Source organism: Macaca thibetana, chromosome 1 (genome assembly GCF_024542745.1).
Source record: "Macaca thibetana thibetana isolate TM-01 chromosome 1, ASM2454274v1, whole genome shotgun sequence".
In the NCBI taxonomy this organism is placed as follows: Eukaryota; Metazoa; Chordata; class Mammalia; order Primates; family Cercopithecidae; genus Macaca; species Macaca thibetana.
The window spans coordinates 32166840-32190308 of NC_065578.1; the positions used below are offsets into that span (position 1 = coordinate 32166840).

A 23469-nucleotide genomic window follows, 5' to 3' on the forward strand; every position below is an offset into this window, starting at 1 on the left:
GTGGTCCAGGTACTCAGCAGTGGAGGTGGGGAGGAAGACGCCAACACACACACACACACGCACACACACGCATATGCACACACACGTGCACACATGTACACACATGCATACACACATGCATGCACGCATACACACACACAGGTTACACAAAAATCCTTAGAACTATATAGTAATTCCTGCCATGTTTCATGGGGTATGATTATGGGGGGGACTTTTACATTATATAGCTCTGCTTCTTATGTTAATTTTATAATGAACAAAGATATTTAAAAATAGTTTCGGGGTACCTACTGTGCCAGGCACGGTACTAGGCACTTCTGATAAAGGATTCCTAACCCTTACAACATCCTTCCCAGGAATGTCATATCCTTATGTTATAGATGAACCTTAGGGAAGGAGCCTTAGAGAAGCAAAGTAACGTGACCAAGGACACACAGCATGTCAGGTCTGACCCCTGTGATGGAATCTGGAGTACAAAGCAATTGTGCTTAGTAGGTCAGGGAAGGCTTCACAGAGGAGGTGATATTTGACCTGAAGTTTTAAAGTTGAGTAGGACTTCTCTAGGTCAGGTTTCTCAACTAGAGGTGATTTTGACTCTAGGAGACGTTTGTCAATGCTTGGAGATGGTTTTGATTGTCACAACTTGGGAGGTGGGTGGAATTTGCTACTGGCATCTAGTGGGTAGAGACCAGGGATGCTGCCAGACTTCCTATAACACACAAGATGGCCCTGCACAACAGTTATCTAGCCCCAAATGTCAACAGTGCCGAGGACGATGTAACCTACTATAGCTGTCATTTATTGAGTGCTGTTAGGTACTAAGCTTTTATAAACATCATCTTGTTTAATCCTAATATAATTACTTCCATACTATCCATGAAGGACCCAAGGCTCAGAGATGGTAAATAATCTTACCAAAGTCACACAGTAAATGGTGGAGCCAGGATTGAGATTACCTGAGTACAAAGCAGGGCTCTTAATTTCTCTGCTCTGATGCCTCAAGGATTTACAATAAATGTAAAAGCTCCAGGCCAACTGCTAGGTAGAGTGTTAGGAGACTCTGGCTGAGTACAGGCCCAGCCTCCTCTGGCTTCGAGGCCTTGGGCAAGTCCCCTTCCTCCCTCTCCCTCTTGTTTCCCCATCTGTCAAGTGGGCGTGGCACCAGATGATCTGCATGACCCTGCCCGCTCTGAGTCTGTAATTCTGCAGGAGAAGGGCCCCAGCTCCATCAGCTGCTGGGAGAGAAGGGGATGTGAGGGTGGGTTCAGCCTTATTTCTGCTGCATAAATAGCTAATAAGCCTTCCCCATATGGAGGGAGAGGCAGGTGGGGGTGGAGGGTGCCTTGAATCTCACCCAGCAGCACATCCTCTCCAGAGGGGAGGCAGATTTCTCTGCCACCCAATTGCCAAGCCCGGAGGACACACCAAAGCAAGGCCTCCTTCTCGGGCCAGAGAGGAGAGTCTGGGCATTCACTCAGCTGGGCACATGAGCTCTCACAGGTAGAAAGAGAAAAGGTGGGCTGTATGTTATTCCAGCCCGTACTGTGTGCCTTTGAACCTCAAATAGCAGGGTAATCCCAGGTCAGCCTCACAAAAGTCCTGGTAGGAAGGAGGCATCTGGACCCCATTGTACAGACAGAGCATCAGCGTTTACATGGAGTGACTCATCAAGGGGCACACAGTGCCCACGGCAGGTTTGGAATTCAAGTGTGTCCAACCCCAGGACAGTGTGCTAGAGAGTAAGCAAGCGGCACTCCTGTTTTACTTTTCACCCAATAATGAAGCATTTCAATAGTATTTGTAGGTAATACATGTTCAATTTCTCCTGTGTCCCCCAGGTCATGGGATAGAGTACAGAAGCCCAACATACAGTAATCTGGATTCCCTGGTTTGCAGACAGGAGAACCAAGCCTCTGAAGCAGAGGCTAGAAAGTCAGACAGGGAGGGGAGAGATCAGAGAAGAGGGATCTGGGTCAGGCTGTGCCCTCTAGCCCTGGCTCTCTCACTGTCTGGAAGTGTAGCCTTGGGCAAGTCACATCACTTTTACAGGCCTCACTTTCCACTCCTACATGATGAAGAGGTTGGACAGATGGTTTCAGACAGAGTCCCTTCAAACTCTTCCTGCTTATGTGACTCCGCAGACAAGGAGATGGACAGCAGCAGCGCCTAGCATGATGGCTCTGGGGGTGGAGGGCCAAGCCTTGTGCAGGCTCCCAGAGGCCCAGGCTCTTGCTCACCCTCTGATGGGGTCTTCATCCTCAGACAGCTAGACTGGAAGGGAGTCAGTTGTAGTTTCGAGATAAAAGGGACAGGGAGGGGGCGATGGTCAACATGGGCCATTTCTCCTGAGGCCCATGGGCATCTGCTGGGTGCAGGCCTACTCAAAGACTGGTGTGTGAAGGGATTGGGAGCCCATACAATACAGGGGAAAGTAGTTATTTAGTTTCTGTTTGAGTATCTCGAGGCCAGAGAGCTCATTACCTCCCAAGTTAGCCCGCTCCATTTTCATAAAATGTTTGAGCCAAAAACTTTCTGCTTCCAAATGCTCCATAGTCTGGTCCAGCTTACGCCAGCGTTGGTCATTCTTTCATTCATTCATTTGGTCTTTCTTGGTGTGTACTGTGGACCAGGTCTTGCACCAGGCTTTGTGGCCATGGATAGGAGAAACAAGATACTGTCTCTGGCCTTGGAGAACTATGTGCTCCACTAGTATCCCAAAGCCAGGAACATGGGACTGCCGGATTTCAGTGATTTAGCTTGAAAAAAGAATTCCAGGCCCAAATAAGCTTGGGAACCATTTTATTAAACACAGTAAAATAGATTTATTTGCAACAAGACTTCTCTAAGCTTTTAATATGCAAATGCATACTGAAAATTCTCCAAGGGGGTGGGTATAAAAAATATACTACATTTCCCATACTTATTAATAGACAGCATTTGGGGAAATGCAGTTCTAATGCTTTTTATTTTTTATTTTTTATTTTTTTAACCAGTGGAGCTTGGAGAAGCCTTCACAGAGAGGACATTGGAAGAAACCAGGGTTCTTCCCTTAAAAGTTGAGTAGGAGTTTGTCAGTGAAGACAGGAAGTCTTAAGGGGGACCGATTAGAGTTCTTTGCCAACTATGCTCAGGTCCCTCTGCAAGTACCATTTCGCTTAGTCTTCAAAGGTCCTGATGTGGGGGACAGAGCCAAAGAGGTCATCAAAAACCCATAGAGAATCCTACAGTCTAGGGTCTAGACCCTCCCTTCTTGAATCACCGTACATCTGGGCCTTATTCTCCAAATCTTTACTTTTCAAGTCCTGGCCCCACTCAATCTGGCCTCTACTCTGGCTTAAATCTAAACTTGTTGTAGAGTATCTGGAGCTGATCTCAGTTTTAACCCCTCATACGTCTTGGTCTAACCCTCGGCACTCAAACCTGCCCTCTCAAGCAGTTTGGCACCCTATCTTATACCCCTCTATTGGGTTTCACCCTCACCTGTCCAGCACATTCTAGCCCCTGTACTCCCCTTAGTCCTGATGCACATCTGATCCAGTCTCCGGCCCCACAGAACCCCCAGCCTGCCAGAGCTCAGCTACCCGATTTAGTACAGACCCATCTTCGCGGCCTCGCCCTCAGTCTGACAGCGGCCCTGCCTTTCCCCAGCTCTGATTCTACTTCGTTCACAACCCTGCCCCAGCCCAGTATCTGGTCCAGTTCTGATGTCACTCGTTTCCGCCGTCCCATCCGCGTCCTCGACTTCCTAACCACGGACCAGCCCCTACTCCAGGTCCGTCTCAGATCCCGCCGGGTACGGACTGCCCAAGGCCCCGCCCCCACGGCCCCGCCCCGCGGCGGCCCCGCCCCTCTCTGCTCCGTGTTACTCCTGATAGGGCCCTGACTCCTGCCGGCGGCCCCGCCCCGGGGCCATTCTGACTGGGTCTGGCCCGCAATCCAGCCCTGACCCCACCCCCGGCCCGACCCCACCTCCAGCCCGGCCCCGCCCCTGCCCCAGGCCGGCCGAGCAGCGCACCTGCAGCTCCTCGAAGGCGTCGTCGATGCCGGTGACCTGGTGCTGCTCGTGCAGCGCGGGTTCGTCGCAGAAGAAGCAGAGCAGCGCGCGGTCCGTGAGGCAGAAGAGCTTGACCTTGTCGTGCGCCTGGCAGGGTCGCGCGGCGCGGCGCGCGTTGAGGATGGCGTCCAGCGGGAAGGCGCTGTAGCGCTCCACGATGTTGGCCAGCTTGAGGCTGGGCGCCAGCGCGGGCTCGGCGAACGTGCGGCGGCACTCGGGGCAGTCGCGGGCGCCCTGCGCCTCCTGCCGCACCCAGTGCTCGGTGATGCAGCGGCGGCAGAAGTAGTGCTCGCAGCCCAGGCTCACCGGGTCCTGGTAGATGCTCAGGCAGATGGAGCACAGCAGCTCGTCCTTGAGGCTGCACGCCATGGCGCCGGGGGCGGCAGAGAGGGGGGCCCGAGGGGCAGGGGGGCGACTGAGAGAGTGCGGCGCTGTTGGAGGCAGCACCGAGGGCTGGGCGCGGGGACGAGGCCCGCACAGGCAGGGGTAGGAGCTACTGGAGAAGGGAGGGGGTGCTGTCCGGAAGGAGGGTAACGCGAGGAAGGGGTGCGCGGCTGAGACTCCCTGGGACGCCAGCCCGGGAGTGCGGTCTAGAGGTAGTGGGGAGCTCAAGTCAATGGACGCTGGGAGGAGGCCGTGAGCGGCTGAGGGACGGAGATCTTGGCGGGGAGGTTCTAGGGGGCGGGGCAGTCCTAAGGGATAGGAGCTGGGAGAAGGGGATCCCGGAGAGGGGTGGATCCCTTGAAGGGGTCGAAATCCCGGGGTGGGGGCTTTGGGGGGAGGGCGAGAAGCTAGGGATGGGGAATCCTGGGGGAGGGGGCAGCCAGGCCGAGCCGTACATTGGCTGTGACCGGCAGAGAAGAGGAGGGGTGCCGGCCCGCTCAGCTGCCGGATCCCGGCCCCAAACCCTGGCCCAGCGCGGACCCTTACCCCAGCGGGCTTAGCAGCCACCGCTTCGGTCCAGCGCAGCCTCTCAACCCGGAACCAGCCGAATCTGAGCTGCCGGTGGCCGCGGCTACCTCCCCGCCCCCGTAGGCGGGACCCAAGCAACTCCGCCCCCGCAGCGGGCGGGGGAGGGGCGGGGCCGCCAGCCAGTTGACCTCCGCCCCGCCCCCACCATCCTCCAGCTCCCCAGCTGTTCCTTGGGGTGTGTACTTGGAACTGCATCCAGGTCTCGCTTAGGGTCCCCGCGGCGAGGTGGAGCAGGGACAGCAGCTAATTTGAGAGCACGACAAATAAACAAGGAGCATCTTTCTGGATCATTGATTTGAAGATGTAGAAAAAAATCATATTTTGTATTAAAATGAACAAGAATATGTTTGGAATACAATTTCTGCATAAAATATAAAGATAAAACTCTTGAAATGTCCCGCTTGCTTAGAGCAAGTTCAAGGACCTCACACTCCTAAGCCCTGGGGTTCCATTTCCTCTTCACTTTCTTAAGGAGTGCTTGGGGAGAAGTTTGGAAAGCCCTGGCTAACATCTGGCCCCGGAGGCTGCTCCATTGGCAAACAATTCTGGAGTGCTGTGTGTGTGTGTGTGTGTGTGTGTGTGTAAGGGGTGAGGGGTGGTGCAGGAGAGAGGGAGGAAAAGCAATAGGAAAATTTGTCTTGTGTGCCAGATGGAGAGGGGATAAGGGATTTCTAGGCAGAGGAGACAGCCTGTGCAAAAGCATAGAGGCGTGAAAGGGGAGAGCGAAGTGAAGGAAGTGCAAGTAATTCTGTACCGTCGGGGGTGGGGTGGAGAAGGGGCCTGGGTGGGCTGGAGGGCATTTTGGGTCATGGTAAAGCATTTCTTGAAGGCATCGGGCTTTCAGGCAAGGGAATGACCTGGTCCGATTGGGTTTCAGGAAGTCTCGGAGATATTCATGATACCATCTGCAAGGTGAAGAAGACAGGGAGCTTTTCCGATGTGTCTGTGCATGCACAGCACTCAGCACACAGTAAAGGTGTGTAGCTGAATAACCGCATCAACGCCACGGGTTGCAGGAGAAGGAAAGACTGGGCACCCCTGAGGTGCTGTTGTCATCGTGCCTGCAGGAGGCAAGACCCGAACTGGGGCCCCAACAGTGGGTAAGGAGAGAAGGCTAGGGTATTGCAGGTACACACACGGTGACATTTGGTGATGGCTGGATACGGGGGTGAGGGAAATGAGGCATTGAGAGTGGCTACCAGTTTCTGCCTCCTCCAGAAATATCTTCATTGGTGTTAAACTTTATTGAGGTACAGTTGATGAAAAAGCTCTCAGTTTAGTTCTCTAGACACTTTCTCCATCACACCCTCATCTGGCCCAGAATCTCCATCATTGCCAGAAAAATAGTTGGTTCATGCAACAGCAATTACTCGACTTTTTCTTATAGGCAGAGCCCTGATTTTGTTCAGGTGGCCCCTTCCCCATGTGACCAAAGGAAGGCTGACCCCAGCCCATTTCCAGGAGTGAGTCTTGTTTGGTCCAAGTCCATTATGGTGGTCTCATTCCTCCTGCCAGTGATGGTTTGGGCAGGTCCAGCCTGAAAAACTAAAGGGGAAGCCTATGGCAGAGAGGGGAATTCAGGAAAGGGTCTCTTTACTTTTCAAAATCGTCTGCCCCCTTTGCTGGGATGTGTTTGGTGGCAATGCTTGGAATTGCTGTAGCCATCTTGCTCCCAGTCTGAGGATACAGCAGGTAGAGAACGGAGGGCAAGGCCAAGAGATTCCTAGGGAAGAGAAACTTTTATTCTGATTCAGAGTCTGGACTTCAGGATATGTGAGATGGTCCATCTTATTGCATAAGCCAGTTTAACAGTAGTGCATTGTCACTTTGCAACCCAGAGAATCCCAACTGCTACACTGATGTGCACCCCTAATGAGTGGGTGGGGAAGGTGAACAGGGCAGAGTCTAAATTATTGAAGCATTTGAAATGAAATGAAAAAAAAAAAAAGATTTGATGATGGATGAAACAGTGACTTCATTATTCAACATGTCTTTACTGATGCTGACTCCGAGCAGGTCTTTGTGAGGGGATGGAATAAACTATGCTCCTTGTTCCCAAGGAACTGGTAGTCTAGAGGGCAAAATCAATGTGAAATTCTTATCTGGCACAGTATGGCTTGCTAAGCATTCTCACATATATTATTGGATTTGAGTCCCAAAGCAGCCTTAACTAGTTTATATTATTATCTCCATTTTATAGAGGAAGATACCAAGCCTCAAATAAAGGAGATGTGATGGAAATTGCTAGCTGTCCACTAAAATGCATCCTCCTATTCTTCTATATAATAGAGTAGCAGTCAGAGGAATGGCTGGTCCACTAGAGACCATACATCCCAGCTCTTCTTGCAGCCGAGTGAGACTTGGTGACTAAGGTCTTTCTAATAGAACATAAATAAAAATAGACCGTAAGGCATGAGACTTTTGCTCTTCCATAGTCCATTTCCTCTTCTCTTGAGTTGGAACACAGATGTACCAGCTTCAATAATGCTTCAAAAGGGCTGATGGAGCAAAGATATGGGAGGATCCTGGGTTCCTGAATGACTGCATGAAGTACAGCCACCCTGACATGGACTAGAGTGTGAGAAGTAAACTTATTTTCCAAGAGCCATTGTATTTTGGGTCTTTTGTTGCAGCAGCCCAGCTTTCTCCATACTATTTTGCAGCTGCTTTTATTATTTATTTATTTGAGACGGAGTCTCGCTCTGTCACCCTGGCTGAAGCACAGTGGCGTGATCTCAGCTCACTGCAACCTCTGCCTCCCAGGTCCAAGTGATTCTCCTGTCTTAGCCTCCCTAGTAGCTGGGACTACAGGCGCACACCACCATGCCTGGCTAATTTTTGTATTTTTAGTAGAGACAGGATTTCACCATATTGGTCAGGCTGGTCTCAAACTCCTGACCTCAGGTCATCCCACTGCCTCTGCCTCCCAAAGTGCTGGGATTACAGGCATGAGCCACTGTGCCCAGCCAATTTTGCAGCTGTCTTTAGAAGAGGCTCTGGTACTATTTTACTTTATTGTCTAAATCCTTTCGGTACATAGTCTTAATATGTAGCTCTAATCTCCTCCAAAGGATATAGAATATGGCTTTCTCTGGCCGAAAGTCAGTCTCTTTTTTTTTCTTTTGAGATAGAGCTCTGAAGCCCAGGCTGGAGAGAAGTGGCGCAATCTTGGCTCACTACAACCTCCACCTGCCAGGCTCAAGCGATTCTCGTGCTTCAGCCTCCCGAGTAGCTGGGATTACAGGTGCCTGCCACCATGCCCAGCTAATTTTTTTATTTTAATTTTAATTTTAATTTAATTTAATTTTATTTTTTTTGAGGCGGAATCTCGCTCTGTCGCCCAGGCTGGAGTGCAGTGGCCGGATCTCAGCTCACTGCAAGCTCCGCCTCCTGGGTTCACGCCATTCTCCTGCCTCAGCCTCCCGAGTAGCTGGGACTACAGGCGCCCGCCACCTCGCCCGGCTAGTTTTTTGTATTTTTTAGTAGAGATGGGGTTTCACTGTGTTAGCCAGGATGGTCTTGATCTCCTGACCTCGTGATCCACCCGTCTCGGCCTCCCAAAGTGCTGGGATTACAGGCTTGAGCCACCGCGCCCGGCCTTAATTTTTGTTTTTTTTAGTAAAGATGGGGTTTCACCATGTTGGCCAGGCTGGTCTCAAACTCCTGACCTCAAGTGATCTGCCCGCCTTGGCCTCCCAGAGTGCTGGGATTATAGGTGTGAGCCATCGCACCCAGCCCAGTCTCTTTATCTTTCACTTTACTTTCCAGTGTTCCGTCCTTTTATTCTCTGAGCAGTTATTCTCTTGACCTTATTCCATCTCCATTAAGATGCAGAACACTAAAACTGTTGATTTTCTTTACATTTGGCAAGTCATTGATTGCTCTTCCCACATCTGATGTGGTTGAATGGTCTGAACTAAGACTTAGAGATCCTGACTGCAGTGTATGCCATCTGCTTCCATTCATACTCCAGAAATTAACATCAGGAATTTTTTTTCTGGAAAGCTGTCCCAGAGCTATTGTTGAGTGAAAAAAAGAAAAGAAAGACCCAAATACACATAGACACATAGACACCCACAGACTTGGACACAATCACAGGCATTATTTGCATAACAAAAATTCTATAGAGCTATATTCTAATTGTGTTCATCTGTGGGCTGGGATTATGGGGGGACTTTAACTTTTACATTAGATAGCTCTGTTTGTTATACATATTTTTGTAATCGGAAAAAATAAAGATCCTGTTGATCCTCATTATTTATGGATTCAATATTTGCAAAATCACCTACTTCTAAAATTTATTTGTAACCCTCAAATCAATACTTGAGGCACAATTGCTATTATTTGTGGACATACTTATGTGCAGAGGTGAAAATCTTGACTTACCCACACGTATGTTCGCAGCTGAAGTTGAACAAAGGGACACCCTGCCTTCTTGTCTCAGCTCTCATGGTGTAAACAAGTATTCTTTTTGTGTTTGTGACTTATTTGGTGCTAATTATTCTCCTTTTCGTGTGTGTGCTTTTTGTTGGTGATTTTGCTATTTAAAATGGCCCCAAGCATTGTGCTGAAGTGCTCTCTGGTGTTGTCAAGCACAAGAATGCTGTGACGTGCCTTAAGGAGAAAATACATGTGCTTGATAAGCTTTGTTCAGACATGAGTTACAGTAGTGCTGGCTGTGAGTTCAATGCTAATGAATCAACAAGTCATATATTAAATAAGGTGTCTTTAAGGAGAAACACACATAAAACAAAGTTGTGGCTGGACCCGGTGGCTCACTCCTGTAATCCCAGCATTTTGGGAGACTGAAGCAGGAGGATCATCTGAGGTCAGGAGTTTGAGATGAGCCTGGCCAACATGGTGAAACCCCATCTCTACTAAAAAACAAAAATTAGCCAGGCACGGTGGCGGGTGCCTGTAATCCCAGCTACTTGGGAGGTTGAGGCAGGAGAATCACCTGAACCCAGGAGGTGGAGGTTGCAATGAGCTGAGATTGCACCACTGCACTGCAGCCTGGGTGATAGAGCGAAAATCCATCTCTAAATAAATAAATAAATAAAAGTTGTATGTTGACTGGTTGCTGAAAATGTGGCCAGAGGCTCACAGGAGCCTGATGCTGTAGTTCCTTTAAGGGCTACAGAGAGTAATGAGAGTCGGCTGTATTTAAAATTGTTGCATGTAATAGCATCCACCAATACAAGATACAACATTCTCGTCCCTTCCTATCTAGGTTACATTTGCTCAAGCCCACTTGAAGGCAGAGGAGCAGGAGAAGGAACATTGAGCAACTTCTGAGTGCCAGGCACTGTGCTTCATGTGTGTTATTTGATTTGATTCTCACAATAGGATCAAATCTCGAGATTTGACTTGTTTCTCCCCATTGGCAGATGAGGAAACTGTGGCTCGGAGGGGAGAAGTGACTTACCTAGAGCCAGAGCAAGTAAGCCGCACAGGCTCCTCCTGCAATTCTTCCCCTGGGGCCCAAGCAGCTGGAGATGACTCCACATTGTGCAGCCTGGCTGGGCCACAGCAGAGCGGTCAGCTCCACCCAGCAGACTTTATAAATGGGCAAGCTGGGCTCTGTCTCTCGGTGCCTCCCCCCTATTCCAAACATTTGCCTGGCTCCTGTAACCCCACAGTGACACCCTTGCTTCCTCTCAGTGGGGGACCTTGCCTTGTGCTCCATGGAGGAAGTGGAGCCCCCTCCGTGGGGATGTCTCAACTTCCAGTCCCTCCAACCTATCAACTTATCTGTAGAAACACCTCAAGTCCTCTGTGAAATGAGGCAGAGAGTAGAACAAAAAAATTGACGGAAATAAATGCATTAATGCATTTCTAACGTTATTCATCTTCACTCCCTTTCCCTGGTCCTGGAGGATGAAGCTTACCTTCATTGAGAACGGATTCCTCCCCTAGGACCCCTCGAATTCCCTCAGGCCTCTTCTGGGACCTGACTCCTTCAATGAGCCCACGTTTGACTCTGTATTTTTGTCTCCTTCCTTGTCATTGGCTGCTTTTCCTCAGCCTAGAAACAGGCTCAAGTTCCTCTTAAAATGATACTCTTTACAGTTGCTCCACCTTTAGCTACCACCTCATTTCTTGCCTGTCTCTAGCCCAGCACCTTGAGACAATTGTCTGTACATCCTCCTGTGCCACCGTCAGCCCATTGCAGCCTGCGCATCCTCCTGGGCCAGCACCAGCCGACTGCAGCCTGAGCATCCTCCTGGGCCAGCAGCAGCCCACTGCAGCCTACACATCCTCCTGGGTCAGTACCAGCTCATTGCTGCCTGCACATCCTCCTGGGCCAGGACCAGCCCACTGCAGCCTGCACATCCTCCTGGACCAGCATCAGTCCACTGCAGCCTACACATCCTCTTGTGCCAGCATCAGCCCACCATGGCCTGTGCATTCTCTTGGGCCAGCATCAGCTCACTGCAGCCTGGCTCTGCTCCCCACCACTCCATTCATCATCTCCTAATTGCCAATTAAAAATACTTTCGGAGACACAGTTGCTGCTGTAGAAAAACAAAAGAGAGGAAAACTAAGAAGTCACCATTCAGAAAGAACTATTGTTAATATTTGGATCATATCCTTACAGATCTTTTTCACATATTCTATATATGTGTGCACATGTGTGCACACACACACTCGGGTGTAGGGGAAAGGAGAAGGGGAGTTGTGGGAGAGAGAGAGAAAGAGACATTTTTAAAAAATAGAAATGAGTTTACTCTCTAAATTAGTGCTTCTCAATGCATAGTTCTTGAGCCACATGTGTCTTAGAATGGGTTCTTCCAAGAGCTGACCTTAAGGTAAAGACTAAAGTGAAAATAGTTTATTTGGGGAGCACACGTAACACTAATAGGGAAGTGGGAAGGTGATACAGGGAAGGGAAGGCAGCCCCATAAGGGTGCACTATTGTCACAAAGGGGAACTAAAGATTTATCTTGCAGGGAAACTCTGGGAAACGGTACAAAACTTCAGAATGATTGATGCCTCAGAAGCATCACACCCAAAGGGTGAGGGAGCTGGGGTATTTATACACCATGTTTGAGTGTTGAGGCTGCTCCCCAGTGGTGTTTAATTCCTTGGCACTTGTGAACTGTGATGTGTACAGTCAGCTCTCTGTAGTTCTGGGAAAATGATCCCTCAGCTACCATGTGGATGCTGGCAGTCGGAAGTCTTGTGAATACATTGACAGGTTTGAGAGAAATTGGCAGGGCATTGACATTATGTGTCACAGTTCACCCTTGCACCTGCTCAGATAAACTTGCATTCACATTAAGTTTCATGTTCTGTCACTGCTTCTTTGGGTGGTGGAAAGTCACGATTTTTTACAAGAAGAGAGGAGAAGAAGGAGGAGGAAGAGGTGGAAAGGATAACAGATAAGAGGAGGGACAAGCTCCAGACCCCACTGCTGTAGTTGGTCCTGAAGTGTAACTGATGCTCAGCTTCCGACTCTACCACCCTTTCTAGACGCCCCTTACCTGGTCCGGCAGGGGTCACTTCTGCCAGTTCAGAAACTCCTTTCTTAGCTTGCTGGTCTGCTGTCATGAGGATCCCAAAATTACCAGAGGCAGATACAATTTTAGGTTTAGTAAAATCATAATTATGTCCTTTGATAGAAGTGATCTTTCCCTACCCTCTGAGAACTAGGATCTCTGGTTCAACAGAGCCTAAAGCTTTGGCGATAGAAAGCATAAATTTGCCAAGTGGGTCACTGGGAATAAAGGTAAGAGAGGCCACTCATTTCGTGGCTTCCAGACCTATGTATTCTGCCTGTCGGGGATGTAGCACCCTTACAATAGCTATTGTCTCAAGTGTAGAAATACATGTAAGGGAGGCAGGGCACGGTGGCTCACACCTGTAATCCCAGCACTTTGGGAGGCTGAGATGGGAAGATCACGAGGTCAGGAGTTTGAGACCAGCATGACCAACATGGTGAAACCCGTCTCTACTAAAAACACAAAAATTAGCCGGGCGTGGTGGCGGGCATCTGTAATCCCAACTGCTTGGGAGGCTGAGGCAGGAGAATCGCTTGAACCCAGGAGGCAGAGGTCGAAGTAAGATTGCGTCACTGCACTCCAGCCTGGACGACAGAATGAGACTTCATCTCAAAACAAACAAACAAAGAAAACAAAAAGAAAAACATGTAAGGACAGGTTCTCAATCCCATCTTCAAGCTGATGACTTAGCTATGCCTTCAAGTGGTTATTCCAACATTTTCTCAGGATGCAGCTCTGGTTGATATGGTAAATAGCAGGACCAGTGAATAACATGGTCATGTGCTCACTTTCTCCATGGCCATGTTATGGGGGAATCCCATGATGATAAATTGCACACCCAGGGAACTCTGAGAGAGTGCTGCTGATGAAGACATTGTGGACAGAGAAGGCAAATCTGTGTCAGTCTCATGAAGTCATAGAAGAGTCACAGCACCTCCAGGGTGGTTGAGTCCAGTGTAATCAACTGGCACCACGTGCCAGAGTGCCCTCCTTGAGGCCCTCCATGAGCCCTGCTTGTGCTTTGACAGATTGGACACTTAGTAGTAGTAATACCTAGGTCAGCCTCAGCCAGAGGAAGTCCATGCTGTTGGGCCATGCATGGCTTCCGTCCCTCTTACCATGCTTTCTCAGTTCATGGGTCTGTTGTGCATGCTCTGGGGCAGCTGAGGAGAGAGGTAAGCTCATTTCCACTGGATGAATCATCCTATCTAACTGATTGTTTGGCACTTTCTCTGCAATGGGCACCCTCTGGTAGACAATGAAATGAGACAGAGACCCACACACTTTTGTGTCTTCTCTCAAAGATCAATCCGCATGCTTCTTCCCCAGACTTCCTTAACTGCAATTTTGCAGTATTGCTCTTCACAAGTCCCTGAGCAATCAGCTGAACTGTTCACTACTGCCTAGGAGTCCTGACCTCAGGCCACCACTCTTTCTGCACCAAGTTGAAGACTCAATGCACCGCCTAAAGATCTGCCCCTGGGAAAAATTCTCCTTATGACTGTTCTTCAGGAGCCCTTGAGTGGGACTGTAGTGTAGCAAGAGTGCATTTTTGTTTTCCACTAACCTATTGTGCCAACCTGTCCATACACCAGGCCCAAGCTTTTTCCTCTGTCACCTAGTCATCAGGAATCTCTCATGAGTTCATAGGTGTGAGCTGAGGGAAGAGGTTCCAATGCAGGGGTCACAACAGGGGATTCTGGGCCTGCTTCTGTAATTTATTTGTAACCTCTGGTCCTGCTCAGGCCTAGTCCATGACAATGTTCCATGTCTACCCTTCAATGGATTACTGTTGCACATACCCGACTATATAGTTTGGTGGATATCACAGTACACAACTTACAGTGGGAAACTCTGGCTATATAATCAGTTGATCCCCCATATATACACATATTCCACATCGTTTATTGTAACTCTTGTCAGTTTTTAAGCTGTTGCCTCTTAGCACCACAACCACCCTTCTGCATCAACTTGTGTAGTGCTGGGGCTGGGGTTCAGAAATTCGCATATTATATATATATGAGCAACTTCGGAGTGCCAGGCACTGTGCTAGGTGCTTCATGTGTGTTATGACAGTTGTCACCTCTGCATTGGGTGACCCTCGCCAGTTTCTTTACATATTAAGAAACCGATGTGAGGTTTCTAATGCCTGCTGAGTTTACTAATCCCAATTAAGTATTCAGGGATGGGGAAAATGGTCGCAGGAGGGTGTGAAGACCCAATGGATTCACTGTAAAATGGGCTTTGACAAAGACTCCATTTATCATCTTGCCTCCATATCTCCTTACTTTAACAGGAGGGCTATAGTGGCAATTTGGATCCCTTGGAATCAGTGTCAGTCTGGACCCTGAATCCCCAAACTATAGAAATATCTGGATATTTTTGTTCTCCTGTGTACAGTTACTGTGGTACTGGGTCTGAGGACTAGTTTGAGCACGAAAAATGGGTGAGAGATAGTGATTTTCCACTGTGATGGCTCACATCAGTCTTCACATTACATGCTCTTGATCTGTTTTTATTATGTTGGGCAGCAGTACCCTTGTTAGTCACCCATTGATCTCGCCCTTAGGAACTCCAGGGTCTGTTAGTAATCCCACAGATCTCTGTGGGTAAGGGCCCCTTGGTTGACTTTCTGACTTTGCTGCCTGTTATGGTAATTCCATACACTATGTGTCTGATGGTTAAGTGCTGCTACCTGGCCTCTGCTGTTCTGGAATCCTATTGTCACTATTAACAAACAGTAGGAACTCCAGTTCCCTAGCAGCTACAACATAACCTAGAAGGGACAGCCATCACTGAGTTGCTCAAGGATGTCAGTGCCCCTTCAGAAGCTCATGCTTTATTGCTCCAGTGAAGGTGTACTGGAAACATACTAAGCTGGTGGTCTTTTGGTTTTAGGCAATACATTTCTTCTCTGAACTTTTGACTGCTTTCTCCAGTTATGTCAGTTCATGCATTTCTACATCGTTTATTGTAACTCTTGTCAGTTGTTAAGCTGTTGTCTCTTAGCACCACAACCACTCTTCTGTATCAACTTGTGTAGTGCTGGGGCTGTTGTTCAGAAATTCACATTCCAGCATTGCCAGTTGCTCCTGCTAATGAAGAGGGCAGGAGGGAATTGATGCTGCAGCAGCAGGAAGGAGGGACTTGCTTCCTCCTATTGACTTCCTGTCAGCTTCCTGTTCCTGTGAGCATCACCCTAGCAACGCTTCTTCACCCTGGCATCAGCAGCATCTTTCCTTAACAGCAGCTGAATCCAGTTTGCAGTTTCCCAACACTTCCTCGCACCAGTTTCCAACACTTTGGTGTTCCTCCTCAGAGATCTGAGTTTGGGTTTCTTGGAACTTCTCTTGTAAGCTTCTAAGTTTTGATAATTCCACTTCTTATTTTGTTTCACCAGTCCTGCACATGGTATCTGCTTTTGTCATTGCCACCTTTGTGACAACTTAGCATTCTCTTTTTACCTTTGCAGTTACCTACTTAATAACTTTATACCTGCTTAACAATACACTACATTTAGATCTCTATTTAAATTATTGGTGTGGTTTCTACCTTCTGATGGGACGCTGATCCTTTTGTCCTCTGAACCATCCCAGCTCCAAGTGTTCTTGCCAGGAGGGTAAATGCAGAGGCCCAGGAGACTTCCTCCATATCTACAACTCTTCTCTTATCCATCCCTATGTTCCATTCCCCTTCGCGACTCAGCAGCCTCAATATCCATTCCCAGGCACATCTTCCAGCTTTTTATTGGTACCTATTAAGCAGGTCCTGCAGTTCTTTTAGTAAAAATCCTGTTTTTTGGTTTTTTGTTTGTTTTTTGAGACGGAGTCTCACTCTGCCACACAGGCAGGCTGGAGTGCATTGGCACAATCTTGGTTCACTGCAACCGCTGCCCCCCAGGTTCAAGTGATTCTCCTGTCTCAGCCTCCCAAGTAGCTGGGACTACAGGTGTGTGCCACCATACCTGGCTAATTTTTGTAATTTTAGAAGAGACAGGGTTTTGCCATATTGGCCAGGCTGGTACCAAACTCCTGACCTCAGGTGATTCACCTGCCTCAACCTCCCAAAGTGCTGGGATTACAGGCATAAGCCAGTGTGCCTGGCCAAAATCCTGTTTCTTTAAGCAGAGATAGTACTTCCTCAATGGTTGAGTGCTGAGATTTAACCCTAGTGATTGACCTAGAAGATGCAAGAGAATGTAGAAGCAGATCTTGAAGAGGGTAAGTATCATCTTGCAAGGCATCTGCCTTAGGGGAGGCCCCTGCATAGTTTCCAGGCAAGAGAAGGAAGCCTATTATCCTCTAGCAAATGGGAGTGAGACACTTCTACTACTCTCATCATTAGGTTCTGGACATGGTTTTCAGACCTATCTGCCCTCCAGCTGTAGGAAATTAGGGGATTTTAAAATGCTGTCATAGTGGTTTTCTAGGTTTCATACCATCCCCTAGGCTGGTGGTTGACTAATTTGACCCTATCATTTTCCTCCTTTAGCACTTCAGTGGTACTTAACAACAACCAACAAACTCCACCAGTTCTTTAACTACCATTGCCTCCACATCTCTCAGATGCTAGAAAGACTTCATAAATGGTTGTATCCCCTTGTATCTGTATCTTGTCCCCCAATTCATCCTAGGCCTCTACAACATGTTAAATGCCATCAATAATTGGATCTTATTGCCATTGGCTGACAAATTTTACAATCCTAGAATCCATCCTTGGGATCTAAGACCACTTCTAGTCTGAGCTTAGAAGACCAGATTCAGACCACCACACAAATATTTGAGTTAAATTAGCTTATTTGGAAAGTGACTATTTGGGTAGAGAAGTGGGAAGTGATAAAGAAAAGGAAGGCAGACAATAAGAGTGCTACCACAGTGGGTTATTAAAGGTTAATTTAGCAGGGAGACTCTGGGAAATGGTGCAAAACATGCCTCAGAAATAACTCATATGAAGGGTAAGGGAACCAGGGTATTTATATACCAATGCTGAGAGTCATTGGTTAAGAGTGGATGCTGGCTGGGCGCGGTGGCTCAAGCCTGTAATCCCAGCACTTTGGGAGGCCGAGACGGGCGGATCACGAGGTCAGGAGATCGAAATCACCCTGGCTAACACGGTGAAACCCCGTCTCTACTAAAAACGAAAAACTAGCCGGACAAGGTGGCGGGTGCCTGTAGTCCCAGCTACTCGGGAGGCTGAGGCAGGAGAATGGCGTAAACCTGGGAGGCGGAGCTTGCAGTGAGCACGAGATCGCGCCACTGCACTCCAGGCTGGGTGACAGAGCAAGACTCCATCTCAAAAAAAAAAAAAAAAAAAAAAAAAAATGTCTGTTCATATCCTTTGCCCGCTTTGGAAACCGTCATTCTCAGCAAACTATCGCAAGAACAGAAAACCAAACACCGCATGTTCTCACTCATAGATAGGAACTGAACAATGAGATCACTTGGACTCGGGAAGGGGAATATCACACACCGGGGCCTATCACGGGGACGGGGGAGGGGGGAGGGATTGCAATGGGAGTTATACCTGATGTAAATGACGAGTTGATGGGTGCTGACGAGTTGATGGGTGCAGCACACCAACATGGCACAAGTATACATATGTAACAAACCTGCACGTATGCACATGTACCCTAGAACTTTAAGTATAATAATAAAAAAAAAAGAAAAAAAAAAAGAGTGGATGCTAACAGTTGGTAGGAAAAGTCCACGGGATATGGATGGGGAACTGACAGCATCTGCAACAACCTGCACCTACAACTGAGTCCTCTGATTACCTGCTAAAATGCAGATTCCTGAGTACATTCCCTGAATGAAGGAAACTGAGTGAAGTGTACTCGGGAGTCTTCTGCAACTTCCTATGAAAGTATAATTATTTCAAAATAAAAAGTTAAAAAATAGTATGACCAAGAATATAAATTATATAGAAATACATATGTATACATGTATATATATATGTGTGTGTATATGTATATGTATATATACACATATACACACACACACACATATATATATATACACATGCAGGTTCCAGAGTTTACTTTCATTGACTATGGGGTACTGTAGAAAGAAGTCCCTTTTATCTCTTACTCTAAATAAATAGAAATGCTAGGTAAAATATAACAAATACATTAAAAAATATAGAGCTGCTCTCAAAAGCTCAGGTGGAGCTAGAAAACGTAGAAAAGAGCTAGGAAAGAGTCACCTGGAAGCAGTTGTAATCACACTCTGCATTAGTATGGGTGTGAGAATTAAGTTCACAAGTTTGCATTAACTGTGTGATGGTGGCAGTGGTGTTTGGGGGAACCCTAGCCAAGAAATTGACATAAAGTTTGTCTTGGAACTGGCTAAACTAATGGATCTTCCTGTGAAACTACCTGTGGTTCTCCTCCACAATGCAGGGCATACAGGACTTCTATAGAAAACAACTCCCACTGAAGATAATCTCATGGCAAAAAAATTACAAAGTATGAGAGGAAAAGGATTGCTAGGACAGAGTCAGAAGATGAAATAATCTGGATAATTCACATGCTGTTTTAGTTGGGTCCTCCAGAAAGTAAATGCAGAGACGGGATTAGGAGTTGCAAGGGGTTTATTGAGGGGTAATGCCTGGAAAAGACAAAATGGGGAGAATCAAGATTGGGCAGAGAGAACCTTAGATGGGACGCAAATATGATAAAGTCTCGGCTAACCCAAAGGGGGACTACACAACAAATACTGCCTGTTAGAGAAAGTCCCTTGTTGAGCAGAAATAGCAAGACGCCTGCCATGTTCATAAAGTTATTGCTTAGGGACTGCCAAAGAAGAGCCTTAAGTAAAAAACGGAGGCAGATCTTGAAGGCACCAATGATACTAACAGCTTGAGGTAGCCAGCCAAGTGCACTTGTGTGGCTGAAGAGCAAGTTCTTTCTCAAAGGGAGATCTTAGTGGTGCATATGCCAAAAATTAGGATTATAGAACAACCTGAGAGACTTTAATGTAAGTATGTTTAAATGAGATAAAATTAGGAATCGAAGACATAAGGCAAGAAGAGCTTATGAAAAAAGAAGCAAATAGAAATAGCAAAAATGGGCTATTAAAAATGCAATAGATATTTTGAAGAGTAGACTAGACACAGATGGAGAGAGAGAATTAGTACACTCAAATTGATCTGAAGAAATTACCCAGAAGGCAGCACAGAAAGCAGCACAAAGAGATGAAATTATAATAGTGTAGAATATTAGTGCAGTGGGCTGGGCACGGTGGCTCACACCTGTAATCCCAGCACTTTGGGAGGCTGAGGCAGGTGGATTGCTTGAGCCCAGGAGTTGGAGACCAGCCTGGGCAAAATGGCAAAACCCTATCTCTACTAAAAATACAAAAAATTAGCTGGGCATGGTGGCACATACCTGTAGTTCCAGCTACTTGGGAGGCTGAGGTGGGAGGATTATCTGAGCTTGGGAAGTCGAGGCTGCAAAGAGATTGCACCACTGCACTCCAGCCTGGGCAATGAGTGTGTGACCCTGTCTCAAGAAAAAAAAAAAAAAAATACATGGGCTCTGAAGCCACACACACATGGTATTAAATCTCTGGTACTTACTATTAATAGCAATAGAGATTCAGGTATGTTTTTAAACCTCTTTGTGTATCAATTTTCTCATCTATAAAGTGGAGATACATTATAATGTTATAGTACCTACCTCATGGTGTTGCTATGAGGATTAAATGAGTTTATAGTTCTTGGCACATAGTGAGTGCTCAATATTATAGAGTAATGGAAAATACGAAAGATAAAAATCATAGAGGAGAAAATGAGAAGTTCCAAAATTTATATTAGATTAGTAGTTCTACAAGGAGAAAATAGGGGAGAAGCACCATTTGAAGAAATAATGATGAAGGATTTTCTACAAGCAAAGAAAAATGAGCTTCTAGAATGAAAAGGCACAGTGAGTTCTGAGTAGAATAAAAAATTTCATTTCTAGACATACTGAAGAGACTGAAAAACAATAAAAATAAAGAAAAAAATCTGAAAAGCCGTCAGAAATGAAACATCCACAAATGAATGGTGTTCTGCCTGAAGCCAATTTCTCCTCAGCAACAATAGCTGCCAATGGACTAATACCTTCGAAGTGATCAGAAAAACAATTAAATTCGACATTCAATTAACCAGCATTGAAGGATGATTGTAAAATAAAGACATTTTCAGATATATACAGACTGAGGTTTTACTAATCTCAGACTTTTGCTTAAATAATTTATGAAGGGTGGACTTCAGCAAGAAAAAAATTCAGCTCAGAGGGAAAGAATCTTCCAATCAAAATGGAAGAACAAGAACCGGATTTACCCTTTCACCTGGAGCAACAAATAAAACTGGACAAAACAGTTATTATTGATAATCATTTAATGATGAGGATGTATTCTGAGAAACGCACCTTTAGGTGGTTTTTGTCCTTATGCAAACAACATGGAGGATACTTACACAAACCTAGATGTCGTAGCCTACTATACACCTGGGCTACATGGTAGAGCCTGTTGCTCCTAGGTTACAAACCTGTGCAGGATGTTACTGTAGTGAATACTGTTGGCAATTGTAACACAGTGGTAAGTATTTGTGTTTGAACATAGCTAAACATAGAAAAGGCGGACTAAAAATATGGCATAAAAGATTAAAAAATGGTATACTTCTATAGGACACTTACCATGAGTGAAGCTTGCAGGACTGGAAGTTGCTGTGGGTGAGTCAGTGAGTGGGTGGCGAGTGAATGTGAAGTTGTAGGACATTATGTATACTTCTGTAGACTTCATAAACACTATACACTAAGGCTATACTAAATTTATTTAAAAAAAGTTCTTTCTTCAATAATACATTAAACTTAGCTTTCTGTAACGTTTTTACTTTATAAACTTTTAAACTTTTAAAAACTTTTGGGCTCTTCTGTAATAACACTTAGCTTAAAACATGTACACGTCGTACAGCTGTACTAAAATATTTTCTTTATATCCTTATTCTATAAGTCTTCTTGTATTTTTAAAATTATTATTCTTAGGTTTTACTTTTTAAACTTCTTTGTTAAAAACAAAGACATGGGCTGGGCACGGTGGCTCATGTCTGTAATCCCAGCACTTTGGGAAGCCGAGGCGGGCGGATCACCTGAGGTCAGGAGCTCGAGACCAGCCTGGCCAACATGGTGAGGCCCTGTCTCTACTAAAATTACAAAAATTAGCCGGGCATGGTGGTGGGCTCCTGTAATTCCAGCTACTCAGGAGGCTGAGGTAGGAGAATCCCTTGAACCCGGGAGGTGGAGACTGCAGTGAGCCGAGATCGCACCATTGCACTCCAGCTTGGGCGACAGAATGAGACTCTGTCTCAAAAACAAACAAACAAGCTGGGTGCGATGGCTCATGCCTATAATCCCAACACTTTGGGAAGCCAAGTCAGGTGGATTGCTTGAGGTCAGGAGTTCAAGACCAGCCTGACCAACATGGTGAAACCCCGTCTCTACTAAAAATACAAAAATTAGCCAGGCATGGCAACAGGTGCCTGTAATCTCAGCTACTCGGGAGGCTGAGACAGGAGAATTGCTTGAACCCAGGAGACAGAGGTTGCAGTGAGCCAAGATTGCTCCATTGCACTCCCGCCTGGGTGACAGAGCAAGTCTCCATCTCAAACACAAACAAACAAACAAATAAAAAACAAGGACACAATATACATTAGCCTAGGCCCACACACAGTCAAGATCATCAATATCACTGTCTTTCACCTCCACATCTCGCCCCACTGGAAGGTTATCAGGGGCAATAACATGCATGGAGCTGTCATGTCCTGTGTTAACAATGTCTTCTTCTGGAATACCCCCTGAAGGACCTGCCAGAGGTTGTTTTGCAGTTAACTTTTCTTCTTTTTAATAAGTAGAAGGAGTACACTTTATTTTTATTTTTTGTATTTTTTATTTTTTTGAGATGGGGTCTTGCTCTCTTGCCCAGGCTGGAGTGCAGTGGTGTGATCTCGGCTCACTGCGACCTCCGCCTCCCAGGTTCACGCCATTCTCCTGCCTCAGCCTCCCGAGTAGCTGTGACTATAGGCACCTGCCACCATGCCTGGCTATTTTGTACTTTTAGTAGAGACGGGGTTTCACCGCGTTAGCCAGGACGGTCTTGATCTCTTGACCTCATGATCCGCCCACCTCAGCCTCCCAAAGTGCTGGGATTACAGGTGTGAGCCACCGCGCCCAGCCAGGAGTACACTTTAAAATAATGATAAGGAAGTATAGCATAGTCTACATAAACCAGTAACAGCTGTTTAATATAATTATCCAGTATTATGTACTGTAACTAATTGTATGTGCTAGACTTTTATATGACTGGCAGTGCAGTAGGCTGTTTACACCAGCGTCACTACAAACATGTGAGTAATGTATTGCACTATGATATTTTGATGGTTAATATTAGGTATCAATTTGATTGGATTGAAGGATGCCTAGGTGGCTGGCAAAGTACTGTTTCTGGGTGCACCTGTGAGGGTGTTGCCAGAGGAGATTTACATTTGAGTTGGTGGCCCAGGAGAGGAAGACCCACCCTCAATGTGGGTGGACACCATCCAATGGGCTGCCAGCACGGCTAGAACAAAGCAGGTGAAAGAAGGTGGGATAACCTTGCTTGCTGAGTCTTCTGACTTCCTTCTTTTTTTCTGTGCTGGATTCTTTCTTCTGCTCTTCCTGCCCTTGGACATCAGAGTTCAGGTTTTCTGGCCTTTGGACTCGGGTTTTGCACCAGTGGCTTGCTGGGGGATCTTGGGCCTTCAGCCACTGACTGAAGGCTGCACTGTCGGCTTCCCTGGTTTTGAGACTGTCAGACTCAGACTGAGGCACTACTGGCTTCTCTCTTCCCCAGCTTGCAGACAGCCTATTGTGGGACTTTGCCTGGTAATCGTGTGAACCAATCCTCCCTAATAAACTCCCTTTCATAT

At 46.8% G+C, this 23469-nt stretch overlaps 1 protein-coding gene across 1 annotated transcript in view; it reads right to left on the reverse strand.

Moving 5' to 3' along the window:
* Positions 1–5100, reverse strand: part of TRIM62 (tripartite motif containing 62) — a 35289-nt gene extending 30189 nt beyond the window's left edge. The window contains exon 1 of the mRNA XM_050795321.1: positions 4016–5100. Coding sequence (XP_050651278.1) covers positions 4016–4423 — 408 coding nt within the window. The 5' untranslated portion in view covers positions 4424–5100. The remainder of the gene's footprint in view (positions 1–4015) is intronic.
* Between the last annotated feature and the right edge of the window lie 18369 nt (positions 5101–23469).